Source organism: Bison bison, unplaced genomic scaffold (assembly GCF_000754665.1).
Source record: "Bison bison bison isolate TAMUID 2011002044 unplaced genomic scaffold, Bison_UMD1.0 scf7180017864484, whole genome shotgun sequence".
NCBI lineage: Eukaryota > Metazoa > Chordata > Mammalia > Artiodactyla > Bovidae > Bison > Bison bison.
The window spans coordinates 6608813-6636083 of NW_011495044.1; the positions used below are offsets into that span (position 1 = coordinate 6608813).

The 27271-nt window shown below is 42.6% G+C and overlaps 1 protein-coding gene across 1 annotated transcript; it reads left to right on the plus strand.

The window, feature by feature from the left end:
• Window positions 1–26459, plus strand: SF3A3 (splicing factor 3a, subunit 3, 60kDa). The gene is made up of 17 exons (XM_010862766.1): window positions 1–249; window positions 526–573; window positions 1870–1922; window positions 2029–2134; window positions 5060–5132; window positions 5498–5589; window positions 6536–6618; window positions 7624–7762; window positions 8908–8976; window positions 9396–9463; window positions 9621–9728; window positions 10675–10744; window positions 13282–13446; window positions 13545–13655; window positions 14758–14848; window positions 25192–25247; window positions 26155–26459. The coding sequence occupies exons 1-17, from the start codon at window positions 154–156 to the stop codon at window positions 26230–26232; spliced, it is 1506 nt and encodes a 501-aa protein (XP_010861068.1). The 5' UTR covers window positions 1–153; the 3' UTR covers window positions 26233–26459.
• Window positions 26460–27271: the final 812 nt, after the last annotated feature.

A 27271-nucleotide genomic window follows, 5' to 3' on the forward strand; every position in this document is an offset into this window, starting at 1 on the left:
ACTTCCGGCAACCGCGGAGCTTTGGTGCCGCCGTTCTCGTAACTTGCGGACGCGGGCGCGCTAGGCGGCTGGGGTTGTTTCCGGTCGTGTTGGTGGTCTGGCTTGAGTTGGGGCAACAGTGACTGTGGCGGCGAGGGAGAAGGAAGAGGGAAGATGGAAACGATTCTGGAGCAGCAGCGGCGCTATCATGAGGAGAAGGAACGGCTTATGGATGTCATGGCCAAAGAGATGCTCACTAAGAAGTCCACGGTGAGTGGGCCTGGGCAGGGGCTACCGTAAGGCCGGCCCCCCTGCCCGGATTTAACCTCAGAGCTTTTTTCAGCCCTCAGACCCGCCCCGCCCCGAGCCCTTCGGGGGTATTCCCTCCCCGAGCTCAGGCCTAGGTAGCCTTTCCCCGGGGCCCAGCGCCCAGAGGCCTTTGCTTGGGCCACTAAGACCCGAACGGGTAAGCTCCGCCCTCGGGCGGCCTTCCCAACTCCAGAATTCCGACTAACAGCGTATATGTCACCGTTTGCCTTTCTTCAGCTCCGGGACCAGATCAATTCTGACCACCGCACACGGGCCATGCAAGATGTGAGTGTCCCGCTGTCCGCTTCTCTTCGGGCGCGATGGACTGGAAGAGGAGGGAGTGGGTGCGGGGACAAAGGTAGCCTATTGGCCAGTCGAGGGGTTTGTATGCCTGCCGAATGTACGCGCGCTGCCAAACCTAAGGATGCTTAACCACCCTTACTCCCTTCTACGAATGGAGAACTCTTACTCATTTTTAATTACTAGAGAAGATCTCCTTTATAGCATCCTGTGTCCCATGGATGTGCGAAGAGTAGTTATGAGGTGTCAATGCCTCGGGCTGAGAATGTACTCTCCTCCTCCCCCATAGAAAAGAATAAAAGACCCTAATCAGAGTTTCTGATTTAGGGTAGATAAATATTACAAGCCCCTAATCCCTTATCTAGATTCCCAAATCCAAAGTACTCTGAAAACAAAAGATTTTTTAATTTGTTTTGGAAATTATTTGGTGGCAAAAATCTGACTTGATCTGATCAGATGAGAGGTTTTTTATGGTCTTTATCCCATTTAATAAAATAACATAACTTTCATTGCAGAACTAATTAATGTGTTTTCCAGATCCCACTAGGGATATTTTATTGCATGTAGTACCTTCCTGAACTTAAAAATTCCAAATTCTGAAGCAAATCTGGTCCCGAAAGTTTTGGAGAATGGGCTATGTACTTGTGCCATTCTAAGTTTGAATCCAGAGGAAGCTGTGTGGTGTTTGACTTAGCCTGAGCATTCCTTAGTCAAGCCTTTTGAAATAGTGAAAGTCAATTTGGACTACCCTTTTATCTTTGAGAGTCTTTGATGGGAACTGCTGTTTTCCAAAGAGTGACTCTTACATGGCTCTCTTTTACCATACTTCTGTTGTTGTTTAGGTGTTAAGTCGTGTCTGACTCTTGCACCCCAATGGACTGTAGCTTATTAGGCTCCTCTGTCCATGGGATTTCCCAGTCAAGAATGCTAGAGTGGATTACCTTTTCCTTCTCCCCACCCAGGGATCCAACCCACGTCTTGTGCAGTGGCAGGCAGATTCTTTACCACTGACCCATCAGGGAAGCCCATGACTCTTCTAGGGAAAGTTAAATATGGGAACTCTGCCACCCCTCAAAACACATTTCTTAGGTAATCTTCAGAGTGACCTGTTTTAAAAATAAACTAGGAGCCAGTGTTGTCTGTTAAGGAAGCATAAGAACTTTTAACACCACATCTCTTGAAGTTTTCCTGAGATTTGACTAGAGAACCCTTGTTGGTTGCTTGGGTCTCAGTTGTACGGACGGATTGCTTCATTCTGATGGATTTGTGTTTGCCTTTCAGAGGTACATGGAAGTCAGTGGGAATCTGAGGGATTTGTATGATGACAAGGATGGGTAAGTGACAGTCTCATTCAGTCCAGCAATTACTGCTTTTGAGGGGCCATGGTTAAAGAACTGACTTTGTGCTCCGTGTTTTCTGGATTTTTTTCTGAAATTGCAGGTTACGAAAAGAGGAGCTCAATGCCATTTCAGGACCCAATGAGTTTGCTGAATTCTATAATAGACTCAAACAAATAAAGGAATTCCACCGGAAGCACCCAAATGAGGTATGACCTTGCAAAGTTTTTTCTCCAGACCTGTCCAAAGAGTATACAAAGGACATGTGTTAGGAAAATGGAGATTGCCATTCAGATGTCCTTTCAAAAGGGAACTTACCAGTTAGCTATAAGCAGCGTAGTTAGGTGACATCCTGCAACTCCAAGTTCTTTCAGAATTTCCCTCAGCTTTAAGCTAAAGCCATTCTCTTCTTGGGCTTCCCAGGTGGCTCTCACGGTAAAGAAGCTGCCTGCTAATTCCCTGGTGGCTCAGTGGTAAAGACTCTGCCTGCACTGCAGGAGCTGCAGGTTCAATCCTTGGGTCAGGAAGATTCCCTGGAGGAGGACATGTGAACCCACTCCAGTATTCTTGCCTGGGAAATCCCATGGACAGAGGAACTTGGCAGGCTACAGTCCATGGGTCGTAAAGAGTCGGACACGACTGAAGCGACAGAGCACACATACTCTTGGGCAGCCCCTAACCAGTGACTGAACACAGTAAGGGGGGTGGGGGTATCACAGCCTGGTTATTTCTGCCCAGTGTGAGACTTTTAGTGAGATTTTGCATCATGGTCTAGGCTCTCCCTGCTCTATCCTTCCATCCTGCTCGATCGCTCCTTTTTTTTTTTGGTGGCCACACCTCATAGTTCATGGGATCTTAGTTCCCTGAACAAGAATCAGAACTGTGTCCCCTGCATTGGAAGCATGGAGTCTTAACCACTGGACCACCAGGGAAGTCCTTTCCTTTTTATCTTTTATGGCTAATCTACTGGCCAATAAACCACTTGTGTTCCTATCTTGAAATATGCTGCCTGGAGGAACCGACTAACACGGAGAAGCTTTACTCACGTCCATTGATGATTACCCCTTCATGATTCAGCCCAGAGACCAAGTCTTTCATGAAAATTGCTTCCTAGTCTTATCTCACTCCTAGTTAATCCCAATTAATCCTTCCTTCCTTTATGATCTTGTCATGTTCTCTGACAATGAATGTCTGCCCCACTGTACTGTAAAATTATAAGGAGCAGGGATTACATCTCAGTTGTTGAGAACTCATTAAACATCTTGCACAACTGACCAAAGGAATTCCAGGGGAAAGGGGAAGTGAGGCATGGCTGTAGAAGTGGAGAGATGGGTCAGTAATTGCACTGAGCGTTTATAACTCTGTAACTGAAAAGTTGTTTTTTCCCTTGATAGAAATAAGGAAGAAAGAGCCCATTTGCACTGGAAGTGGATTTTTATGTATGTAGATTTTCAGGTGATGATATACCTAGGTAGACGTGCCCTATGAGAGTTGAAGTTCGTGATTGGGGCTTGAGAATTAGCACATGGACTTGATGGTTGAAGCCTTGAATCATAGAGTTCTGGGAGGGAGAGAGAGTGTGAAGGGAGACTGTCAGCTTCTGGGTGCCCTGGGGCACTCACAGTAAGGCACCTCACGGAAAGGGGGCCTGGGAAGCCTCCAGTACAGGTCAGCCTTATGGTCATGTCTTATGGGAGCTCAGCAAATGAGCTTCAGAAAGGAAGTGAGTGGTATCCGCTGTTCCTGATTGGTAACTGCCAGGATTGCCGTTCAGTAGAAGTGGTGGGAGTGGAAATCTGGGAAATCTGGTCACAGGGAGTACTCGTAAATAATGGGGAAACTGTAGTGTGTAGTGTTTTAACATGCATTTGAAAGACTGGCAGGAAAAAGGAGAGGAGAAGCAGGAGGAAGATAGGAAGGTGTCCATATGTAAAGGAATGGGTAGAAAAATAAGAGACTGAAAATACTAGGCAGGAGAGGCTACTTAGTGGAGGTGCATAAAGGTCTCCTCACTCTCTTTGGAAGGTAGAGTATTCAGTCTTTTGCTAACCAAGAGAGAAGACGTGAGTACCATTTTGGTGTGTAACCTAATCCCAGCTCTGGTGGAAAAGTGATGCAGAATAAATGGTTAAATTTATTCCAGGATATACTAAGGGGGAAAAAAATAAATCCAATTATGTGAGAAGCAAAGTAATAATCTTGTCATTTGCCTGTATTATGATTGCACAAATACATATATATAAACTCACAGAGCAATGGTTTCCAAATCTTGCTGTGCATTTGAATCTGAGGGTCTTTAAAAAGTGCTGATACCTCCCCCCACTTCTCATTTAATTGGTGTCAAGTATGTCAGGGCTTTTAGCGCTCTCTCTCAGGAGAAGGCAATAGCAAGCCACTCCAGTACTCTTGGCCTAGAAAATCCCATGGATGGAGGAGCCTGGTAGGCTGCAGTCCTACAAGTTGGACACGACTGAGCAACTTCACTTTCATTCGTTGGAGAAGGAAATGGCAACCCACTCCAATATTCTTGCCTGGAGAATGCCAGGGACGGGGGAGCCTGGTGGGCTGCACAGAATCGGACACGACTGAAGTGACTTAGCAGCAACAGCAGGTGATTCTAATGTGCAGCAAAGTTTGAGAATGGCTAACATTAAAAAATTTTTTAAATAGTCTGTAGACAGTGGTTATCTATTTGCAGTACAGTTTTTTTTTTTTGGTGGAGGCAGGTTGGTGCCCAGGGGGTGGGAGTGCTCTTCAAGACATGTGGGATCTTAGTTCCCTGATCAGGGATCGAACTCATGCCCCATGCATTGTAAGTGCAGAATCTTAAACACTGGAGCACCAGAGAACTCCCTTGCGGGAGAATTATTAAAGGGGGTACCTTGATTTTTTTTTTCCATTCTGTCTTTTTATGTTATTTGAATTTTTGTGAATGTTATTTTAGCAAATTTTAGTTAAACAATGGCAGAAAGCAAAGGAAAAGGCAAGGTAATTGGAAAGCAGAAGTAAACTCCTAATGAAAAATCCAAGCCAAGTAAAGCATTAGAAATCCAACTTTCTATATAGCTCATTCTGTGATATTGCAACTTTTATGCTGAAAAATCCACCTGAGCTTTTCTCTCTTTTCCCATCAGATCTGTGTTCCAATGTCAGTGGAATTTGAGGAACTCCTAAAGGCGCGAGAGAATCCAAGTGAAGAAGCACAAAGTAAGTAGGGTTTAATGCTTCTCTCCAGCACCAACAGAAGTACAGGTAAATAACAGACCTCAGATTTGCCCTCAGATCCCTGGAAAATGGCCCCACAGAAATGTATAGCGGTGTTCTCCTACTGATATTCTCTTTGTTAGACTAAAGTCTGGACTAGATTGTCATCCTAAACTGGCGCTGGGCACAATGTTCATTTTGTGCTCATCCAACTTAAATGCATTGGCTGAGTCCTGTTTCACTCTGTGAGCACAGAGAGGGTATTTGGGTAAAGGGCTGCATTATGAAGCTGTGCAGTCCTCTTGAAAGGCCAGGTCCAAGAAAGTGGTCTTTAGTACCTGAATCACTGATACCTCTGATTGCTTCAGATTTGGTGGAGTTCACAGATGAAGAGGGATACGGTCGTTACCTGGATCTTCATGACTGTTACCTCAAATACATTAACCTGAAGGCCTCTGAGGTAAGACCCAGGATAGGGGAGGGTGGCTCTGATTCTCAGGGTGAGTCAGGACACTGGGCTGGGGCTACTAGACATGAAACAGAGTTGTCTTCCTTCTGTTCTGGAACTGTTACGTAAATATTAAAATGGTGATGTGCTTTCTTGGAAGGAAACCATTTTCAAAGTGAAAATCGGGTTTCTACAGTGAATGAATAAGTCTGGTTTACTTACTAGTAAATTTTGTTTTATTATTACAACAAGCCTATTTTGCTTTTGTAAAAATAAATTTTTAAAACTTCCACATACACATGCAGCATCTGTGTTAGGTACATATAGTAGTAGGTACATAAAGATACAAAAACATAATCTCTTCCAGGAATGACTATTTAATATCTTTAAAAAGATACCTAAAAATAACTTACCGTAGGAGATGAGATTTAATTGACAGCCTCAGGAAAGTTGCAAGGAAGTATGTGATGAATTCCTCTTGGAGTTGTAAGGACATGTCCCAAAGTTGTCTCAGCTGTAGAAGCTCCATGAGTCCAGTCCTGCTGCCTCTGTCTTGTTCTCATGTGTATCCATGCACTGGGTCCAAAGATATTCAATAAGTGGTTGAATGAGGGAAAAAACGACACCTTCCAGGACCTTATTTAAGAGGCAGTGGGTGTCAGTCTTTGAACAAGTGCCTGGTATGTAGTAATGTTGAACAGATGTTTCTTTTAGCCTATGGTTTATTGACTTGATCTGTATTTTTACAGGCTAATTATGTGTCTCATATTCTACTCAGTCCAGTGGAATTAACACCCAGTTAATGTAGGAATTAAATGGTAGGAGAAAAAAAAGGCTTAAGTGAGTTGGGCTTTGTTAACTTTGTTAGGCTCAATTTTGATCTCATTTATTGGAGATTATGTTGTAACTTGGTGCAAACACCTAACTGAATCTCTTGTCATTTCTTTTCTCTTTTCAGAAGCTGGATTATATCACTTACCTGTCCATCTTTGACCAGTTGTTTGACATTCCTAAAGAAAGGAAGAATGCCGAGTACAAGAGGTAGGCATTATTAGCTTCCAGGCCTCTACTGAATGTGACTAGAAGATTATTTTAATGAGAAGATTTGAGGGCCGTTTTGAGTTTTGTTTCATGAAAGGCATACATGAATGACTTCCAAGATACGTTTTTAAAATCATAATACTTTGGGACTTCCTTGGCTGTAGAGTGGATTAGAATCCGCTTGCCAATGCAGGGGACACAGGTTTGATCCTTGGTCCTGGAAGATTCCACATGCCATGGAGCAGCCCCTGTACCACAAGTATCGAGCCCCTCCTCTACTAGTGAGTCTGGGCGCCCTGGAGCCCGCACACCACAGCTGTTGAGTCTGCGTGCTGCACCTGCTGAAGCGTATGTGCTTAGAGCTTATGCTTTGCAACAAGAGAAGCCACCACAGTGAGAACCTGTGCACTGCAGCGAACAGTAGCCCCACTTGCTGTAGCCAGAGAGAGCCCTCGCAGCAGTGAAGACCCAGTGCAGCCAAAAAATAAAAGATGAATTAGTTAAAAAATAAAATCATAATACTTTGGCTCTGGAAGAATATGTGTCTGTGGGCACATCTGTGATCTTAGGCCCATACTCTTCTTAATTTTGTGTCACTGTAGAAGGAAGTCTCCCACCCTGGTGCCTCTGCTTTGGAGTCGAGCAGAGTGGGGAAAAATGAAACTTTCTCAGAGGTGCCTGGGTCTGATGTATAGATGTTACGCTTTGTTTGTGTTGTTGTGCCCTAGTTAGTAATCTGCCTTCCTCTATTTTCTCATTTTCTTTTTACCTGCAATCTTTCTTATTTGTGAGTTAAGACTGTAGTATTTGGAATTGTATCTTAAGGATGAAAGAAGATAGGAAAGGTCAAAATCAAGATGACATATTAGAAGAAAGCCAATTGTAAGCTCATTTTTATTCCTTTAAAAGACTAGTATCACTGGAGTTATAAGTATATTTTATAGGGCATAACAGTATATCAGAAATAGAAACCTTGCTGTCTCTATATTACTTATTCCTTTGTAGATACCTGGAGATGCTGCTTGAATACCTTCAGGATTACACAGATAGAGTGAAGCCTCTCCAAGATCAGAATGAACTTTTTGGGAAAATTCAGAATGAGTTTGAGAAGAAGTGGGAGAATGGTACTTTTCCTGGATGGCCGGTGAGCTTCAGTGGGGGTTTGGGTGGAGGACATTCCAGGGAAGTAAACTATTTTACTTTAATCTTGAGCCTCTGCTTTAGGCTTTCAGGTGCTGGTCCCTTGGGATCAGTTGTAGCCAGGGGGTGTTCTCTGCCAACTGTGCTGAGTTTTCTCTGTGTACTTTGGAAAGAGATTTGGCAGGGCCCACTTGCCATTGGCTGGGCCCAGCATTTTCACCAACCATATCATTACTGCTCTGTGGTTCCTACTGACCAGAGGCTGATGTGATTATGTGCTAGAAATCTTTATTATATATTTTCATTCCTGGGGACAAACATGAATTTTTTCTGAAATCTCTGGGAGAATTGGACCATCTAGTTTTAGTTGGTGTTTGTTTGTGTTTTTTTTTCTTTTTGCTCTGCTCTTATAGGCATTTGATTCTCATTCATACATGTTTATAAGGGGCTACCCAGCACCTGGTACACGCACACCTCGTCTTACTGCACTTTGCTTTCTTGCACTTCTCAGATGGTGCATTTATTTTTTTAACAAATGCAGCAACTCTCTGCATTAGGCAAGTCTATTATTGCCACTTTTTGTTTTGTTATGGTGGTCTTTGATTTTTATTACTACCAAGACTCAGATGGTGGTTAGCATTTTTTCACAATAAAGTTTTTTAACTAAGACATGTGCGTTGTCTTGCTGCTGCTCCTGCTAAGTCGCTTCGTGTCCAACTCTGCAACCCCATAGATGGCAGCCCACCAGGCTCCCCCGTCCCTGGGATTCTCCAGGCAATAACTCTGGAGTGGGTTGCCATTTCCTTCTCCAATGCGTGAAAGTGAAGTCGCTCAGTCGTGTCCGACTCTCAGCGACCCCATGGACTGCAGCCTACCAGGCTCCTCCGTCCATGGGATTTTCCAGGCAACAGTACTGGAGTGGGGTGGCATCGCCTTCTCCGTGATAGACTACAGTATAGTGTAAACATAACTTTGGTATGCACTGGGAAACCAGGAAGAATCATGGGACTCGCTTCATTGCGATAATTGTTCTACTGCAGTGGTCTGGAACCGAACCTGTAACATCTCCAAGGTATGCCTGTAATTTAGATGACTCCCTTGCCTTTGTTCTAATCCTGGGTCTTAATAAACATCATATTGTTTTTCCAGAAAGAGACAAGCAGTGCCCTGACCCATGCTGGAGCCCATCTGGACCTCTCTGCATTCTCCTCCTGGGAGGTATGTTTTCTTTAGCCTGTGCTGGTCTTGCCTGTTCACGCCTCAGAGGGGTCACTTGATCTCCTAATGCTATAGACTTATTATGGTAAGACACCAATCCTCGAGATAAGCATCTACGAAGAATGTAGAAAGATGAAAAAAAAAGCTTGTCCAGTTTCTTTGAACACTGCTAACTAAAAATTAGCCATCTTAAGCTGTAGTGGAGGTAGTGGAACACAGCCAGTATGGTTATGTATGAACTTAAGCACGGAGTCGGTCCTTTGGAGAGTTGGAGCATCCTGCTAGGAGACTGGCTATGGAACGTGTGGTCTCGCCACTGTTTGAGGAACACCCACACACCAGCCTGCAACCTAAGTTTGAGCCTTTGTTGTTTCTCCAAGTCTATTTGTGTAAAAGTGTGACTTGTTCCTTTCATGTAGGAGTTGGCCTCCCTGGGTCTGGACAGATTGAAATCTGCACTCCTAGCTTTAGGCCTGAAGTGTGGCGGGTAAGAGACTGATTTTTCTGTCAGAAGTGTCTCGTTTACTTTGAGTTTCACAATCTTCTAAGTGGCTTCAGTTCCATTCTTTCTCTCCACACTGCAAAGAGAAGCAAGCCTAGATGGTAAAGTAATCCTGAAATCCTTTGCCCCTGTGTCTCCTTAGGACCCTAGAAGAGCGAGCCCAGAGGCTATTCAGCACCAAAGGAAAGTCCCTCGAGTCACTTGACACCTCCCTGTTTGCCAAAAATCCCAAGACAAAGGGCACCAAGCGGTGAGTGGGGGGGAAGGGGGGCACCTCTGCTTACATTTTAAGCTTTTTATTCCCGTGCAGAGTTCGTACCACATCACAAATTTTAAAGCCCATTCTATTACCGCTATTGATCCATCCAGCTCCAGTCTGCTCTTTTTCTCTGCTAATGGCAGACAGTTCTCTCGTTGTTCTTATAAACCAAGGACAGTCTGTACTCAGGTGTCTGAGAGTGGGGGACATCTCTAAAGCTGAAACTGTGCCCCAGGTATCTTTTGTTACTTCTGTAGATTATAGAGCGTAAGTTGGTTCAAAAATGTTCATCTAAGTGCATTTTTGCTAATAACAGTTGAATCTGTACCTGAGCCACATGCTTGTACAGGGTATTTATTTTATATGTGGTTTTGCTAATTCTCAAAACAACCTTGAAAAATATTTGTTATCCTCATCTTTGACAGATAAGGACTTAGAAAAGTTATACCTGTTATCTCACAGTTACTAAGTAGCAAGGTCAGGATTTGGGCCCAAGTCTGCCTGTTCCAGAGCTTGCCCTTCTGTACCACATTTCCTTTGTATAGGAAATTGATAGGAACTTAAATACCTGGATATGCCTTTCACTCTCTAGAATGAGGTCAAAGAGGAAGCTTCTATGCATTCTAAGAAATGATCTCAGGGGAATTGCCTGGCAGTCCAGTGGTTTAGACCCTTCACTTCCACTAGGCGTGGGTTTGATCCTTGCTTGGGAAATTAAGATCCTGCCAGCCATATAGCATGGCCAAAAATATTTTTTAAATAAAAAAAAAATAAATATCAGCAAGTCCTGAGCTGAACAGAACATTTGCTTTCACAACATGGTATTTCTCTTGTGCTTGTAATTTTAAATGCACCTCTGGAATAAATATTCCCAGATATAGAGAACATAGCATTGGGTGAAAGAACCCTTGAGTGATAGTTTGTTTTTTATTTCCAGAGACACTGAGAGGAACAAAGACATTGCTTTCCTTGAAGCCCAGATATACGAATATGTAGAGATTCTTGGGGTAAGTGACTCTGCTGAGGGCTGTAAATGCTCCAAGTTGTGGAAGTAAGAGAGCTATGAACTTGTAGGATATTTTTTAGGATTGCAAGAAAAAAAAGTATATATCAAACTACTTCAGCAGAAAATTGTGTTCTCCCAGGGTACTTAGCCCTTCACTGAGGTCCTGTTCTGTTGTTAGGGGTCTGTTGTTAGGTGACGTTCCTAAGTTTGCCCAATCCCCTGAGGCTAGGTGGGAGAGTAGACTCCACCTCCCCCCCCCTCGCCCCACTCAGTGTAGAATCCAGATTCTTTCCCTGAGCTCCAGAATATAGCCAGGGGTGACCCAGAAAGCAAACACTCAAAAGGCAAATAAGATATGACTAGAGTCATATGTTGGCTCCCTGTTTTACACCTGCTTTGGATAAAAGGAGGTTAGCCAGACATTGGATACATGGGATACTTACACTCTCCACAGGGAACTAGGACTGTGCGATTGTGGGCAGCAGTCTGAGTTGCCAGTCCCTGAAGACGACTGAGGCTAATCTTTGCCCCTGACATAAGGTGCGCCCACAACAGCAGCTCTTCATGAATGACTTACTCTGAAAAGGTGTAACTTACATGTTCACAGGGTTGTGCAGAGCTTGTTAGGTTTGAAGGTTAGTGGTACAGAACTGGCTGTGAGCTGCTCCTTGAGTATTCTTTCAAGAAGAAGCTGAAGGGGGTTACAGGTACAAAAAGGCCTACCTGACCAAGATGCTTATCTTAGAGAAAGTGGGGGGAGGAGCAGGAGAAAATGATTCTCTTTCAGGGAGGAGAAGGTGGAAGATGATCAGTGTCTCTGGGAGTCCTGCAGAGAGGACCAGCCTTTCTGAGTGTCTGTGTAGTTTTCAACTGCTCTCAGAGCCTTTTCCTTTACAGATACGCACATGGTGCTTTGAGTGAGTAGGTGGCTCTGGTTCAGATAGTTGGTCCGCATGTCTTTGTCTCTTGCCCTTGTTTGATGACCACGCATTAATAACTCATAAAACTAGAGTCATTGTTGGATCCCGCTGTTACAACTCCTTTGGATAAAAGGGATTAGCCAGACACTGGCTACATGGGATACTTATACTCTCCACATTGAACTAGGACTGTGCCAGCGTGGGCCCTTGGACTGTGCCAGCGTGGGCCCTTGGACTGCAAGGAGGTCCAGCCAGTCCATCCTAAAGGAGATCAGTCCTGGGTGTTCAGTGGAAGGACTGATGCTAAAGCTGAAACTCCAATACTTTGGCCACTTGATGCGAAGAGCTGACTCATTTGAAAAGACCCTGATGCTGGAAGGGATTGGGGGCAGGAGGAGAAGGGGACAACAGAGGATGAGATGGTTAGATGGCATCATCGACTCGATGGACATGGGTTTGGGTGGACTCCGGGAGTTGGTGATGGACAGGGGGGTGTGGCGTGCTGCAGTTCATGGGGTCGCAAAGAGTCGGGGACGACTGAGTGACTGAACTGGACTGAGTGTGGGCAGCGGACTGAGTTGCCCGTTCTTTGAAGCCGAATGCGAGGCTCATCTGTGCCCCTAACATAAGGTGTGCCCACAACTCCTACCTTTGAGAGCATTCTGCTTTCCCTGCCAGGAGGTGGCACTGTTCTCCTTGGAATTCCAGCCAAAATGAGTTCCAAAAGTTGATCTTGTTATGAATTGGTATTATTTTTACCATAACTTCACCATTTACTGACACCTGTTGGTTTCCAGATATTATGCTAAATCTTTGAGTACAGTCGTGAATGTGACATAGCCTCTTACCCTTGAAAAGCCCAGTTTGTGACTGAGGGCTACAGATAACTGCCGTATAATGTGATGTTTACTGTAATACTTTGAGATTGGGTGTTCTAAGTAGAAAGAGGGAGATTAAGATGATCCAGGTAGAGGAAACAGCAAGCATGAAGGTAAAATTACTGTGAAAGGAAATAATGAGAAAACAAACCATTGTCCTTGGGTATGTCTAGTGAGGGATGGTGTAGTCAGAGAAAAATTTGGTAAGTTATTGTATGTTGGGAGGTTGGACCTTGTCCTTTAAGTAGCAGAAAGCAAATTAAAGTTTTTTTAAGCAAAGTGTGTCACGAGATTGGTTTTCTCCAGCAGATAAATGTGGGGATAACGTGGAAGCTAGACTGGACTGAGGACAGACTCGGGGCAAGTTAGAACATTGTCACCTTGGTGAGGGTGGTAACAGTGGGAAAGAGAAAGGAAGACTGGTTCAGGGAACGGTTTAGGGACAGAAGAGAAAAGACTTCTATTGTTCTGCGATGGTCTGTGGCCTCAGATGAGTGACCTCGGCAAGTGCTAGGTTTAACTTTTTCCTTTTTTTTTTTCTTTGAATTTTTCCTTTAAGATCAGGAAAGGTCTGCTGAAGAGGAATACTATTTGAAAGCAAGACTTTCCTTTTGTTCTGCAAGAAAGGAAACTTGATCCTTAAAAGTGAAGGATCAACAAGGGTTATAGGAAAATAAAAAATTTCCTTTCTTGTTCTGCACTTTCTCTCACCTCCCTTTTCATTCATGGCCCTGACATAGGAACAGCGACATCTCACTCATGAGAACGTGCAACGCAAGCAGGCAAGAACTGGAGAAGAGCGGGAAGAGGAAGAGGAAGAGCAGATCAGTGAGAGTGAAAGTGAAGATGAAGAGAATGAGATCATTTACAACCCCAAAAACCTGCCCCTGGGCTGGGACGGCAAAGTAAGTCCCCCCTGCCACCTTTCCCCCTTCTCTCATTTTGGCAGCAGATACAGACACTGGTCTAATACTGGTTTTTTTTTTTGTCTGATTTCTTTTAGCCTATTCCTTACTGGTTGTATAAGCTTCATGGCCTAAATATCAACTATAACTGTGAGATTTGTGGAAACTATACCTACCGAGGTCCTAAGGCCTTCCAGAGGCACTTTGCTGTAAGAGATTCGGCGCTTCTCCTGGACGTGGAAGCTTGAAACATGAGTCTTTTAGAGAAGAGGATAGGAGCAGCCTGAGAGGATCCCTAGCGTCCAGAGCAAAAGAGAATCAGAGAAGAAGTGGACATAAAGTCCAGCATGGGGCATTTGGCTTCTGGCAGCAGTGCCAGCCTTGGGTAGCACCTGAGACAGTTTCTGGAGGCATTCCACTATTTGAACCTTGTTTCCATTTTCTCTTGCTTGCTCTTTCTCTCTGCCTTTCTGACTCCTTGGTCATTTCTCTTTCCTGTTGCTAGTACTCAATACCAAAGAAAGGGCTGACCGCCTCCTTCTTTGGGTCTTAAATGGGCCTTTGCCTCTTGAAAAAAAAAAAAGAGGATGACATTTATCAAGCTATTCTTGAGAGAAGGCATTATCTGGGTGGTACTCCAGTAAGTGAATTCACCCTTGTTTTGTTTCTGCCTTCAGTTCTCAGTACTTGGAGAGAAATTTTACAGAATAGAAGACATGCTAGATGTAGCCAAGAATGGAGAATGTATGTGAATTCCTCTTTCTCTTCCTCAGATGTGCATATTACTGATTCTGGGGTCTTTTCTGCCAAACTCCAGTAGTCTCTAAATCTTTCTCAGTACCACCTCCAGTGAATTGGAATTGGCATCCAGGGCCCATGCCATCTGCCATCCCTGAGCCATACTGTCATTGCATCAGCATCCCTCCCTGGTCTCTTTCGTATCCTTGCTTGTACCTGATGAACAGTCTTCTCCTTTACTTCTAAAGATTACACTGACTTGCCATCAGTAACGCTTATACATGCTGGTGGTGGGGGTTGCATAGGAGGTAAGTGATGAGTTAGAGTTGTGGTCTTGACACAGATTTTGTGTAGATCTAGGTTTTATAAACCTGCCCAGTGAGGCAAACATTTGAAGTAACTGCCTCTTGTCAGTCATAGCCAGCTGTCTACAGACAGGCACCTCAAAAGGAATGCTGCCTTTAGGTGGAGCCTTTTGCAAAGGATTAGGGAAGGTTTTGAGTAGGATTGGGGTTAGTGCTGTATGTCCAGTCAGTCCTATTTCACGCTGTCCTCTTGCTTCTCTTCTCCCAGGAGTGGCGCCATGCTCATGGCATGAGGTGTTTGGGCATCCCAAATACTGCCCACTTTGCTAATGTGACACAGATTGAAGACGCGGTCTCCTGTAAGTAATCATTTATTGTTCCTGAGGCCAGAACTACAGTTCACTGTCCAGTACTGTCGTGTGTCCAGGCCTAAGGGCAGCAGGTTGTGGGTACATACAGACTACTACAGTCCTGTATTTATTGCTTGTTCAGGGGATGGATTAGCCAGGAGTACTGATTCTTTCCCCCTTGAGAAGAGCTCTGTGCTGAGTATGAAACTGCTTTTAACTGGGGTCTGTGAACTCCCGGGTATGCAAGATTTTGAGTGAATGAGTGTATGTGTATTTTCTGAATTGATTTTACTGTGTTAAGAACTGCAGATACAAAGGAAGAAATAGAGGTGATCTTGGTAAGCTTATTTCTGAGATGACAGGGCAGATACACAGCAACATGGCAGCAAAATACCTCTCAGAGAAAAAACCAGGCTCAACGTGTGTCCAGGAATGTGTTGTTGAAGCTCCCAGGAACCTCAGGCTTCCTGGCTACCTGGCCATGATAGATTTTTCCATCTTCCTCACAGTTTTATTTCTTTTTTTGGTCATGTTTTCACTGTCAGTGGGTTAGAATGTTAGGAAAAGAATTTTACCACTCCACTTTGCTAAGCTTGAGGCACTGCCTCTTAGCATATCACACTACTCTGCTGCCTGGTCAGCTAACTGATTTGGCTTCCACCTCTGGGGTTCAAATCCTCTATGGTAAAGCCAAGTAGAAGTGACCTTCTAAAGAGTTCCCCAATCCCTGACTTAACCCGTGAGTTCCAGGGACTCTTCCATTGAGTTTCTCGAGTGTGGTAGACTTTGGGGACTCCTTTTTGCTGTTTTGTCTCTGTGCATTTACAAGTCAGGATCATACAGTTCCTCTGATCAGAATTAAAATATATCAGATTATCCACTTAGCCTCTTTTCATTTTTGCCCTTCACTCTGGAGGAAATTAAAATAGTAATGAAATTTCATAGAATCATAATACTGCATTTTGAATGCTGTCACATTTTTAGATTTGTTTTCTAGCTACATATAGCTAATAAGTAGATAATGATTGGGCCGGGCAGGAGGGGTCATATTTTCTTAAATATGTCCTGCAAATTGCCCGGATTGATTTATTACTTGATACATTGAAATTGTAATGTAATGTAATACCTTACATTATTTTAGGCTTACAGTCAGGTTCACCTGCAAAAACATGTTTTAATTAATTTTATTCCATGTATTTATTTTTCCTAAGCATTACCCCTAAATCTTAAATGTTAAATAGAAGCAGGCAATAAGTCTTCCTTGCCTGAATGCTGTTTTTAAAGACCATGTGATGCAGCCTCACTAATTTGAAGGTTGGCTTACGATTTTATTATCACATTCCACGAAAGAAAAGTGACAACATTTTTACTACTTTTGATCAGGCTTGGATAAAACAGCATTTCTGAATTATTTCATTCTGAGTAGTATTTTTTTTTTAATGTAGTTATTTATCCTGTTAGAATTCTGTTCAGAAGTTTTGTTTTTACATTCATAAATAAAAGATGTGCTTTTTGCGTTGCTTTCAGACATTTGTCAGATTTAGGATTCAAAACCATATTTATGTCGTAAAGTCAATCTGATTACATGCTACATTCTCTTCTGTCATTTGAAACTTTAGATGGAGATCACTTCCTCATAGAAAGGGACTACTCTGAGAAGACTCTCTAGTTATAGCCCATATGATTCCTTGATTTAGTATGACAAAGTAGAAAAGTCAGTATTTTTATTCTGCATTTTACTATTTCCTTTTTCCTATTAATACTTTCTTTGATCTTGTTACTTTGTTTAAAAACTTACTTTCTTTGGAGATACTTTGATATCGTATTAGTTTCAGATGTATAACAGTGATTCAAAATTTTATAGATTGTGCTCCATTTAAAGCTATAAAATAGTAGGAAATTCCCTAGCAGTCCAGTGGCTGGGGCGCCCTGCTTTCACTGCAAAAGGGCCCAGATTTGGCCGCTGGTCTGGGAACTAAGATCCTCCAGGTCACGCAGGGGGGAAAAAAAAAAAACTTATAAAATTGGCGATATTCCTTGTACTGTACAACATATCCTTGTAGCTTATTTATTTTATACATTGCAGTTTGTACCTCTTAATCCCCTGTCCTTATCTTGCCACTCCCATCGCCCCCACCCTGGCCTTTCCCACTGGTGACCACAAGTTCTCTATATCTGTGAATCTGTTTCTGTTTTGTTATATTCATTTGTTGGTTTTATTTTTTAGGTTCCACATATAAGGGATAATACATAGTATTTGTCTTTTTCTGCCTCACTTATTTCACTAAGCATAATGCCCTCTGGGTCCATCATGCTGTTGCATATAGCACAATTTCATTCTTTTTTATGGCTGAGTAACATTCCATTGTGTGTGTGTGTGCATGTATATCTAGCTATCTGTATATACCACATCTTCTTTTGGGCTTCCCTGGTAGCACAGATGGTAAAGAATCTGCCTGCAATGCAGGAGACCTGGCTTCGATGTCTGGGTCAGGAAGATCCCTTGGAGAAGGTAATGGCAACCCACTCCAGTATCCTTGCCTGGAGAAGTCCATGGACAGAGAAGCCTGGCAGCTACAGTCCATAGGGTCTCAAAGAGTTGCACACGACTGAGCAACTAACACACACACACTACATCTCCTTTATTCATTTGTTGATGGACATTAAGGTTGCTTCCCTGTCTTGACTATTGTAAGGAATGCTGCTATGAATGTTGGGAGTACATGTATCTGTTCAAATTAGTGTTTTTGTTTTCTTCTGTCATATACCCAGGAGTGGATTGCTGGATCATATGGTAGTTCTGTTTTTAGTTTTTTGAGGAACCTCCATACTATCCTCCATAGTGGCTGCACCAGTTTACACTCCCACTAACAGTGTAAGGGAATCGTTTTTCTACATTCTCCTCAGTATTTGTTATCTGTGATGTTTTTGATGACAGCTATTCTGACAGGTGTGAGGTGACACCTCTTTGTGGTTTTGATTTGCATTTCTCTGACAGTTGGTGATATTGAGCATTGTTTCATGTGCCTGTTAGCCATCTGTATGTCGTCTTTGGAAAAATTCCTATTCCAATTGTCTGCCCATTTTTTAACCAGGTTGCTTTTTTGTTTTTTTCTATTAAGCTGTATGAGTTGTTTACGTATTTTGAATAGTAACCCTTTATCAGTCATATGATTTATAAATATTCTCTCCTATTCAGTAGTTTTCACACTTAATGTCTCTTTGTTTTGAATTCTGGTATGGACATGTTGCTTCCGGTTGTAATTAAACTTCGTGTCTTGCATTTCTGCCAGTTTTGTGTTCTTTGAGCCACATAAAACTCAGTATTACATTGTAACCTTATTGATCACTCCCATTAGCGTTTTGAAATTCCTGTTATCTGATAGCTTGTTTGTTCTACTGTAATAGACCATTTCCCCAGTTATCAAATATTAGCAGCAAATGTGGGCTCTTTTTTTTACCCTAGTTGTCAATATTCATCCTTGTATACAGATGAGCTCTTTACACTCAGTGTATTAACTGATCTAATATTTAACTCCTTGTTTTCTTGTTAGATTTCTCATTTTCTTGTTAGATTTCTCACAAAGATTATATAGTAAATTTGAATCTATTCCTTTCATACAGGAACATTAGAAATGTTTCTAACATTTCTAACTTTAATGTTTCATCTAACAGTTTATTTCTACTACAAATTTCTATTATCTGTTATTAATATGTGTCATTCTGTTGAGTTATTTATAGGAGGTGATTATATTGATGATCTGAAACAGTAAATTCTATACATCTTACTCATAATGATTCAGTAGACTGTTTAATCTTATATCAATATTCTTATCACCTTGTTTACAAAAAGTGGTTTTTCTGCTTTCAGAATCCCATTATCTCCTTTTTTCTCTTTGACTTAAAATATTATATAATTTTCATGCATACAATGTAGTGACTCAAAATTTTTAAAGATTATACTCCATTTATAGTTACTTTAAAATATTGGCTCAATTCCCTGTGTTGTGTCCTTGTAGCTTACTCATTTTATACACAGTAGCTTTCACCCCCATTATGTCTTGTCATGTTGTTTTTACCCAAGGACTTTGTTGATGGATTCCCTTAAGTTCTTTATGTTTTCGTCTGGTCTTCTTCAAGGGTGAAGTTGGTTCAAAACCACATTCCTAACAGTGCAGACTCTGGAGGATCTAGGGTCCCGATCGTAGCTCCGCCACTTACTTCCTGGCTAGGGGACACAGGGCAAGTTATGTCTTTTAGTGCCTTGGTTTCCTTTATCTATCAAATGTGGGAGTTAATAGTATATCTACATCAGAGAGTTGTCTCAAATGAGATAATATATATATTAAATGAAATAATATAGGTAAAGTGCTACAGCATGCCTGACCACAATGTAGAATGTATCAGTGAGAAAGCATAAGCTGCCATCACCGTCAGCTTCACTTGTGGGCTCCTCTACAGAGTCCAAGGCGTGAGATCCGGAGTCACCTTTATCTTTCATTTGGAATTTAATCTTCCTGTTGCTAGCTGCCATATACCAGATGCTTGGTATATGCGAGGCAAATGGGAGATTTTTACACCCATTTAATCTTCAGAGCAATCAGTGAGGTAGAAGATCACCCCCACTTTCAGAAGAAAAATGAGGTCAGTCTTTAGGTCATGTACCATAAGAAAAGAAAGCCAGGGGTCAGTCACATGTCTTTTCTACCACAGTCTTTTCTCTTCCCATAATCCTATACTGCCTTATTTTAAATTACCCCCGTAATTTTTTTTTGAGTTGATCAATAAGGACGTTTCATAAAGAAACTATAAATTTTCTCTTTAGTGATACAAACTTTTAGAAAAGAAAAAAATTTTTTCCAGAATATTATTGGCAGGTTCATGATTCAAAATGTTATCCATATTGTTTTCAGTATTTATCTCCTTGTTCAGATGTCTAGGTTTATCAGTTTCTCTCATATTATTATTGCCACATCTTTGATACAGTGTATCGTTTTCACCCATAATGACCTCCCTTGACACTTGTAGGTCATTTGTGTAGCATTTATAGTTTGACTTCTATCTCAATATCACTTTGTCTTTTCATCACCTCCCCTCCCCTTTCTTTCCCCAGGGACTATTCCTCCTCTTTAAGTATCTGGGGTTAACTCTCTGGCTTCCTTTCAGACTTTGCAGTAACAGATAGGTAGTTACAGACGTCTTGACTCCTGCAGGATCCTGACAGACTTTCATCTCAGGTATCTCACTACTAATAGGCATCCATTAATTATTTTTTAATTAAATTTATTTTTAATTGAAGGATAATTGCTTTATGATATTGTATTGGTTTCTGCCACACATGAACATGAATCAGCTACAGTTATAATCAATTCATTATTAAATTGAAGTTAATTCTATTATTCTGTAGAGTATGTGCAGTTTTTCTTCATTTCCCATTGGTAGAATAATTATTTTTTATTAAACCTGGATTTCGTGTGTGGTTTTTGGATTTGGGGTTTTTTTTTAAAGCATCCAAACTAGACATCTTAAGGATTTGGGGCTATGAGGAAGAAAGCCCCTGAAAACCTAACTCCGTGTCCTTCCATCCTGAGGAAGAAGGTGCTTTTCCACCTGTGCTTCCGTCTGTGCGTATGCCTTCTCCGCTTTCTCGTGTCTTCTCTTTAAGCCTTAGCTCACAGCGAAAGTAACTCCAGCCCTTGCCCTGTATGACCTTTTTCAGTGTTCAGAGCCTGCCTTCATGTAGTTCAATCTCTCAGTGTCCCAGTTTCTAATATCAGGGAAGGATGGTAGCAAGGTGCAGCTGGGTCAGGTTCCATCTGTTGTGCAGTCAGCTGTCACTTCAGTAACTGGCAGCAAAAGTAGCTCCTTGTTAGACCAGGATTGCTCCTTCCAGAGCACCTGGAAAGACGTGTGCCCTAGTGGGAGTGGGCAGGAGCAAGCCACTGGCACAGCTGTCAGACTGGCTTTCCTTGTCTTTGTTTTAGATCATTCTGTTGAAGTTTTTCTTTGGCATTTTTAGCACAAGGGATTCAGTACTGTTATTTAAGTTACAGTAGTTTTTTATTTTTTCAACTTAAATGAAGGATTTGATGTATGAATTCATTATTTTAATCATTCCATTGTTCCAGACTTACATATCATAAATTGAACAAAAGACAGCTAAGAAAGAGCCCTATGGAACTTCTCACAAGGTATTTCTCATTTAGGAGGTTGGTCACAATTGACCAAAATTCACTAGGTATAAGTCTACTAACCCTAATAAACTAATAGCATCAGGTTCAGATAGCATCATTTTGTTTATGACAGTATCATGACAGATACATTTTCATGGATTCTTGGGACATTGCCTGTGAGAGCAATCGCTTTTCTAAAACCAAGATATCCTGTGTCTATAGCTTTTATCGTATTGGCTATTCCATCAAAAATAGGAAATTCAGGGACTTCCTTGGTGATCCAGTGGCTTAGAATCCGTGTTCCCAATGCAGGGGGCTCAGGTTCAATCCCTGGTCAGGGAACTACATCCCACATGCTGCAACTAACCTCACACTGTAGTAAACGTCGGAGACCCTGTGTGGCACAACTAAGACCCGATGCCAAATGAATATGTTTTTAAAAAGATTTCAGCACTTACATATTGTCTCATCTACTATTAATATTTCTTCACCCATCTTAGACTTCAGCTTTCTCTATAGGATATTTCTTCTAATCTTGTCATGTTTAGAGATTGTTCTACGTGATGAGAAATATGAAAGCTTATAAGAATCAAGTAGTTGTTCCTTTTCACTGTCATCTTACCTTCATAGCAGCGACCTGTCCCATCTGTTGCACATAGCCCTTTGTTCTAAGGGTGCGCCTTCCAGACACCATTCTTACAAGTTTAAGTTGTTCTTTCCTAGTTTTGTATCTGTCCTGTCTTTGCACATGTCTGATCCCTTCCTCTGGAGCTACGGTAGTGTCTGTAGATGTCTTTCTCTTTCCGTGCTCATTAGAATTGAACTGTCAGAATTATTCTTCTAATGTCTTCAGTGTTTATTGAGCTATCTTATCTTTCAAACTCTTTGGCCATGATATTTCATTGTTTTTTTTTTTCTCTGAATTTTTTGAAATACACGCATCAGACCTCAAGTAGTTGTATTTGACAATGTCTAGTGTTCTCTTGGGCCTTCCCTGATACCTCAACTGGTAAAGAATATGCCTGCAATGCAGGAAACCCTGGTTCGATTCGTGGGTTGGGAAGATTCCCCAGGAGAAAGGATAGGCTACCCACTCAAGTAGTTTGCCTGGTAGCTCAGATGCTAAAGAATCCACCTGCAATGCGAGAGACCTGGGTTTGATCCCTGGGTTGGAAAGATTTCCCTGGAGGAGGGCATGGCAACCCACCCCATTATTCTTGCCTGGAAAATACCCATGGATAGAGGAGCCTGGTGGGCTATAGTCCATGGGGTCTCAGAGTCAGACATGACTGAGTGACTAAGCATAGCATTCTCTTTCTCTTCTATTATGAACTTTAAAACAGTAAGGTCACTTTTTCCAATAATTCCTATATTTTGTACCATACTAACTTTTCCTTTGAGAGTCAGTTCAGTTCAGTCACTCAGTTGTGTCCGACTCTCTGCGACCCCATGAACTGCAGCACGCCAGGCCTCCCTGTCCATCACCAACTCCCGGAGTTCACTCAAACTCATGTCCATCGAGTCGGTGGTGCTATCCAGCCATCTCATCCTCTGTCGTCCCCTTCTCGTCCTTTCCCCAATCCCTCCCAGCATCAGGGTCTTTTCCACTGAGTCAACTCTTCACATGAGGTGGCCAAAGTACTGGAGTTTCAGCTTCAGCATCAGTCCTTCCAATGAACACCCAAGACTGATCTCCTTTAGGATGGACTGGTTGGATCTCCTTGCAGTCCAAGGGACTCTCAAGAGTCTTCACCAACACTACAGTTCAAAAGCATCAGTTCTTCGGCACTCAGCTTTCTTCACAGTCCAACTCTCACATCCATACATGACTGGAAAAACCATAGCCTTGACCTTTGTTGTCAAGACGGACCTTTGTTGGCAAAGTAATGTCTCTGCTTTTTAATATGCTATCTAGGTTGGTCATAACTTTCCTTTTAAGGAGTAAGCATCTTTTAATTTCATGGCTGCATTCACCATGTGGAGTGATTTTGGAGCCCAAAAAAATAAAGTCTGACACTGTTTCCACTGTTTCCCCATCTATTTCCCATGAAGTGATGGGACCAGATACCACGATTTTCGTTTTCTGAATGTTGAGCTTTAAGCCAACTTTTTCACTCTCCACTTTCACTTTCATCAAGAAGCTTTTTAGTTCCTCTTCACTTGCTGCCATAAGGGTGGTGTCATCTGCATATCTGAGGTTATTGATATTTCTCCCAGCAATCTTGATTCCAGCTTGTGCTTCTTCCAGCCCAGCATTTCTCATGATGTACTCTGCATAGAAGTTAAATAAGCAGGGTGACAATATACAGCCTTGACGTACTCCTTTTCCTATTTGGAACCAGTCCATTGTTCCATGTCCAGTTCTAACTGTTGCTTCCTGACCTGCATATAGGTTTCTCAAGAGGCAGATCAGGTGGTCTGGTATTCCCATCTCTTTCAGAATATTCCACAGTTTATTGTGATCCACACAGTCAAAGGCTTTGGCATAGTCAATAAAGCAGAAATAGATGTTTTTCTGGAACTCTCTTCCTTTTTTGATGATCCAGCGGATGTTGGCAATTTGATCTCTGGTTCCCCTGGCTTTTCTAAAACCAGCTTGAACATCTGGAAGTTTGCGGTTCACATACTGTTGAAGCCTGGCTTGGAGAATTTTGAGCATTATTTTACTAATGTGTGAAATGAGTGCAGTTGTGCGGTAGTTTGAGCATTCTTTGGCATTGCCTTTCTTTGGGATTGGAATGAAAACTGACCTTTTCCAGCCCTGTGGCCACTGCTGAGGTTTCCAAATTTGCTGGCATATTGAGTGCAGCACTTTCACAGCATCATCTTTCAGGATTTGAAAGGCTCAACTGGAATTCCATCACCTCCACTAGCTTTGTTCATAGTGATGCTTTCTAAGGCCCACTTGACTTCACATTCCAGGATGTCTGGCTCTAGGTGAGTGATCACACCATCGTGATTATCTGGGTCGTGAAGATCTTTTTTGTACAGTTCTTCTGTGTATTCTTGCCATCTCTTCTTAATATCTTCTGCTTCTGCTAGGTCCATACCATTTCGGTCCTTTATCGAGCCCATCTTTGCATGAAATGTTCCCTTGGTATCTCTAGTTTTCTTGAAGAGATCTCTAGTCCTTCCCATTCTGTTGTTTTCCTCTATTTCTTTGCATTGATCACTGAGGAAGGCTTTCTTATTTCTTCTTGCTATTCTTTGGAAGTCTGCATTCAGATACTTATATCTTTCCTTTTTTCCTTTGCTTTTCTCTTCTCTCCTTTTCACAGCTATTTGTAAGGCCCCCCTAGACAGCCATTTTGCTTTTTTGCATTTCTTTTCCATGGAGATGGTCTTGTTCCCTGTCTCCTGTACAATGTCATGAACCTCCGTCCATAGTTCATCAGGCACTCTATCTATCAGATCTAGTCCCTTAAATCTATTTCTCACTGCCACTGTATAATCATAAGGGATTTGATTTAGGTCATACCTGAATGGTCTAGTGGTTTTCCCTACTTTCTTCAATTTAAGTCTGAATTTGGCAATACGGAGTTCATGATCTGAGCCACAGTCAGCTCCCTGTCTTGTTTTTCCTGACTGTATAGAGCTTCTCCATCTTTGGCTGCAAAGAATATAATCAATCTGATTTCGGTGTTGACCGTCTGATGTCCATGTGTAGAGTCTTCTCTTGTGTTGTTGGAAGAGGGTGTTTGCTATGACCAGTGCGTTCTCTTGGCCAAACTCTATTAGCCTTTGCCCTGTTTCATTTGTACTCCAAGGCCAAATTTGCCTGTTACTCCAGGTGTTTCTTGACTTCCTACTTTTGCATTCCAGTCCCCTATAATGAAAGGACATCTTTTTGGGGTGTTAGTTTTAAAAGGTCTTGTAGGTCTTCATATAACCGTTCAACTTCAGCTTCTATTTCCTTTGAGAGTATCAGTTCTCAATTCTAAGAGGTGTTTGGTTATATATGATCCAACTTTTTATTTTGCAACAAAGCAAACATTATGGTAAATTTTGCTATGAAAGGGGTTTGTCCACAGGCAGTCCAGAACCAAAATTCCCATTTGGGGCAGGCAGATGTCTTTAGGACAGGCACTCAGGGGGATCCTAATGAGGGATATGTTATAACACCCAGTACCCAGTGGATACTCAGTGGAATCTGATTGCTGATCATTTCTTGTCCGGCAGTGTGGGCCAAGCTGAAACTGCAGAAGGCATCGGAACGATGGCAGCCTGACACTGAGGTGAGTGCTTATGTAGCATCAGGTGTAACGTCAAGCCACAGAATCCCTCACGGTGCAGAAGGGAGTGAGAGACGGCCCCTGGTTCACTGTAGCAGGAAGTGTAGGGTGACAATATCTCTAATCAGCTCTTGACTTGAAAAGCCTAGTTTATTTGTGATATTACATGTGTCAGACTTCAAATCTGTGTCTTAACGACAGGTTATATTCTCCCATTGAAATTTTGAAGTGGCAAGCAGAAGTACCCTGTGTCTTGTCCTGCCCTTGGGATTCATAAGCTAAGAGGCTGAAAATCTGTGTCGTATGTTAGATCTCCTTTGAGGAGAGCATCTGATGAGCTTGCTCATGGGGTGGGGAGGCGTCTTGTTGGTCTTGGGATGGTCATCCCTAACAGAGGATTTCAGAGATGAGGAGTGGTGTGTATGTGAGATATGGTAGCTGCTTCCTCTTAGGTCAGTGGTGTTCAGTGTTCCTTTAGCAGCAAAGCCCTTTTCAAGCTGTAACATAGAACTCCAATACATAGAAAAAGCAGAACTCCTCTGAATGTGGAGAAGCTCAGTCCTCTTGGCCTTTATCTCCTGTAGTGTCCTCTCAGGTAGAAACCTAGAGTTCTTGGGGCCCATTTGAAAACCATGTCTGAAGTGAGCCTTTCTGAGCCGGAGTTCCTCATCTTAAACACAGAAAGTGGTTTGAATACACAATTTTCTCAGATATCCCCAAGGATCAGTCATAATTGGTATCTTTCTAGATGTCTAATGGATGCTGTGGGCAATAGAGCAGAACCCCGGTTGAGAAAGGCTGTTTTAGATGAATGGCATGGAATCAGGCCAGGGCGAGCTCAGGTACCCAGAGGCTGGTCTAAATATTTCTCCCAGCAGTTGTACTTAATGGAGTCCTTCTTCCCTTTTAGGAAGAATATGAAGACTCCAGTGGGAATGTTGTAAATAAGAAGACGTACGAGGATCTGAAAAGACAAGGACTGCTCTAGTGTTCGGGGATGTGTCTCAGCCGTGGGCCTTGCCCAGGCTTCCCTAAGATCTGCTTTTTCTATTTCTCCCAATCAAATGCTCCTAAAGACTCTTTGCTACTTAGTCTTATGGACTAGCATGCATCTTGTAGAAACAAGGCATGCTGGCAGATTGCAGCGGTGAGATGTGTTTTATCTTTGTTTTATATTAAAGAAGATTCCGTTGGAAAATAAAACCAGCCCTCATTCTGAATGTGTCTTCTTGTGAAGCCAAGAATCATGAACTAATTCAGTCCTCTAGTTCATAACACCTCCTTCTTTCTCACAGACTTGAGAAGCAACTAAATTAATGAGCACCTATTATTTTACGTATATTATGCTAGGTGATTCTGACCTGACCTTGTTCCCCACCCCTGTTTGCTGCCGCCTCTCCAAATGAAAATCACCCCCAGGAAAGCCCTGACCTTAGTTGAGTCAGCTGTTCGTGCATATACTGTACTAGGGAAAGTTTGGGAGGGTGAGCCAGGACCTCTGCTGAGGACAAAGCCGTGCCACCAAGGTTGCTTTTTAATTTGCATAAAGGGAGGACTTGGGCTTGGAATGGGGCTGCAGCCCTGCCCCTCTTCACACCTCAGCAGCCTGGCACATAGTGAAACCAGGAGCAGCAGTGACCACCTCCTTGCCGCTTCAGAATCAGAGTTTGGTGATCCCATAAGCCTTTGTCTCCTACAAGATCCCTGCTTGACTGTGAAGTAGCTCCAAGCCTAGAGTGGTCTCCAAGCCCCGAGAGCCACAGTTTGGGGGGACTCGAGCAGCTACCTCAGGATCTGAATCTGGTATCCCAAGTGGAGAGAACTAGGGGAGTCAGGGGGCCCTGATCTGCCCCCAGGCACAGTCGTCTGAATGGCAGGGCCTGGTCCAACAGGATCCCACAGAGGCTCCCTTTGCCCCTCAGCACCCAGAACTTCAGTTCACTTGTCATATATCCACTGGGGAAGATCCCAGCTCCAGAGCTGGCCTCTCCCCCACACTCCTCTGTTACCCTAGTCATCTCCATGAG

Bases quoted from the DNA above. Each gene is read 5' to 3' on its own strand.
- SF3A3 (XM_010862766.1), top strand. From the start codon at position 154: ATGGAAACGATTCTGGAGCAGCAGCGGCGCTATCATGAGGAGAAGGAA. The intron at 7,763-8,907 runs GTGAGCTTCAGT...TTGTTTTTCCAG, and splicing joins GTACTTTTCCTGGATGGCCG to AAAGAGACAAGCAGTGCCCT. The intron at 9,464-9,620 runs GTAAGAGACTGA...GTGTCTCCTTAG, and splicing joins TTAGGCCTGAAGTGTGGCGG to GACCCTAGAAGAGCGAGCCC.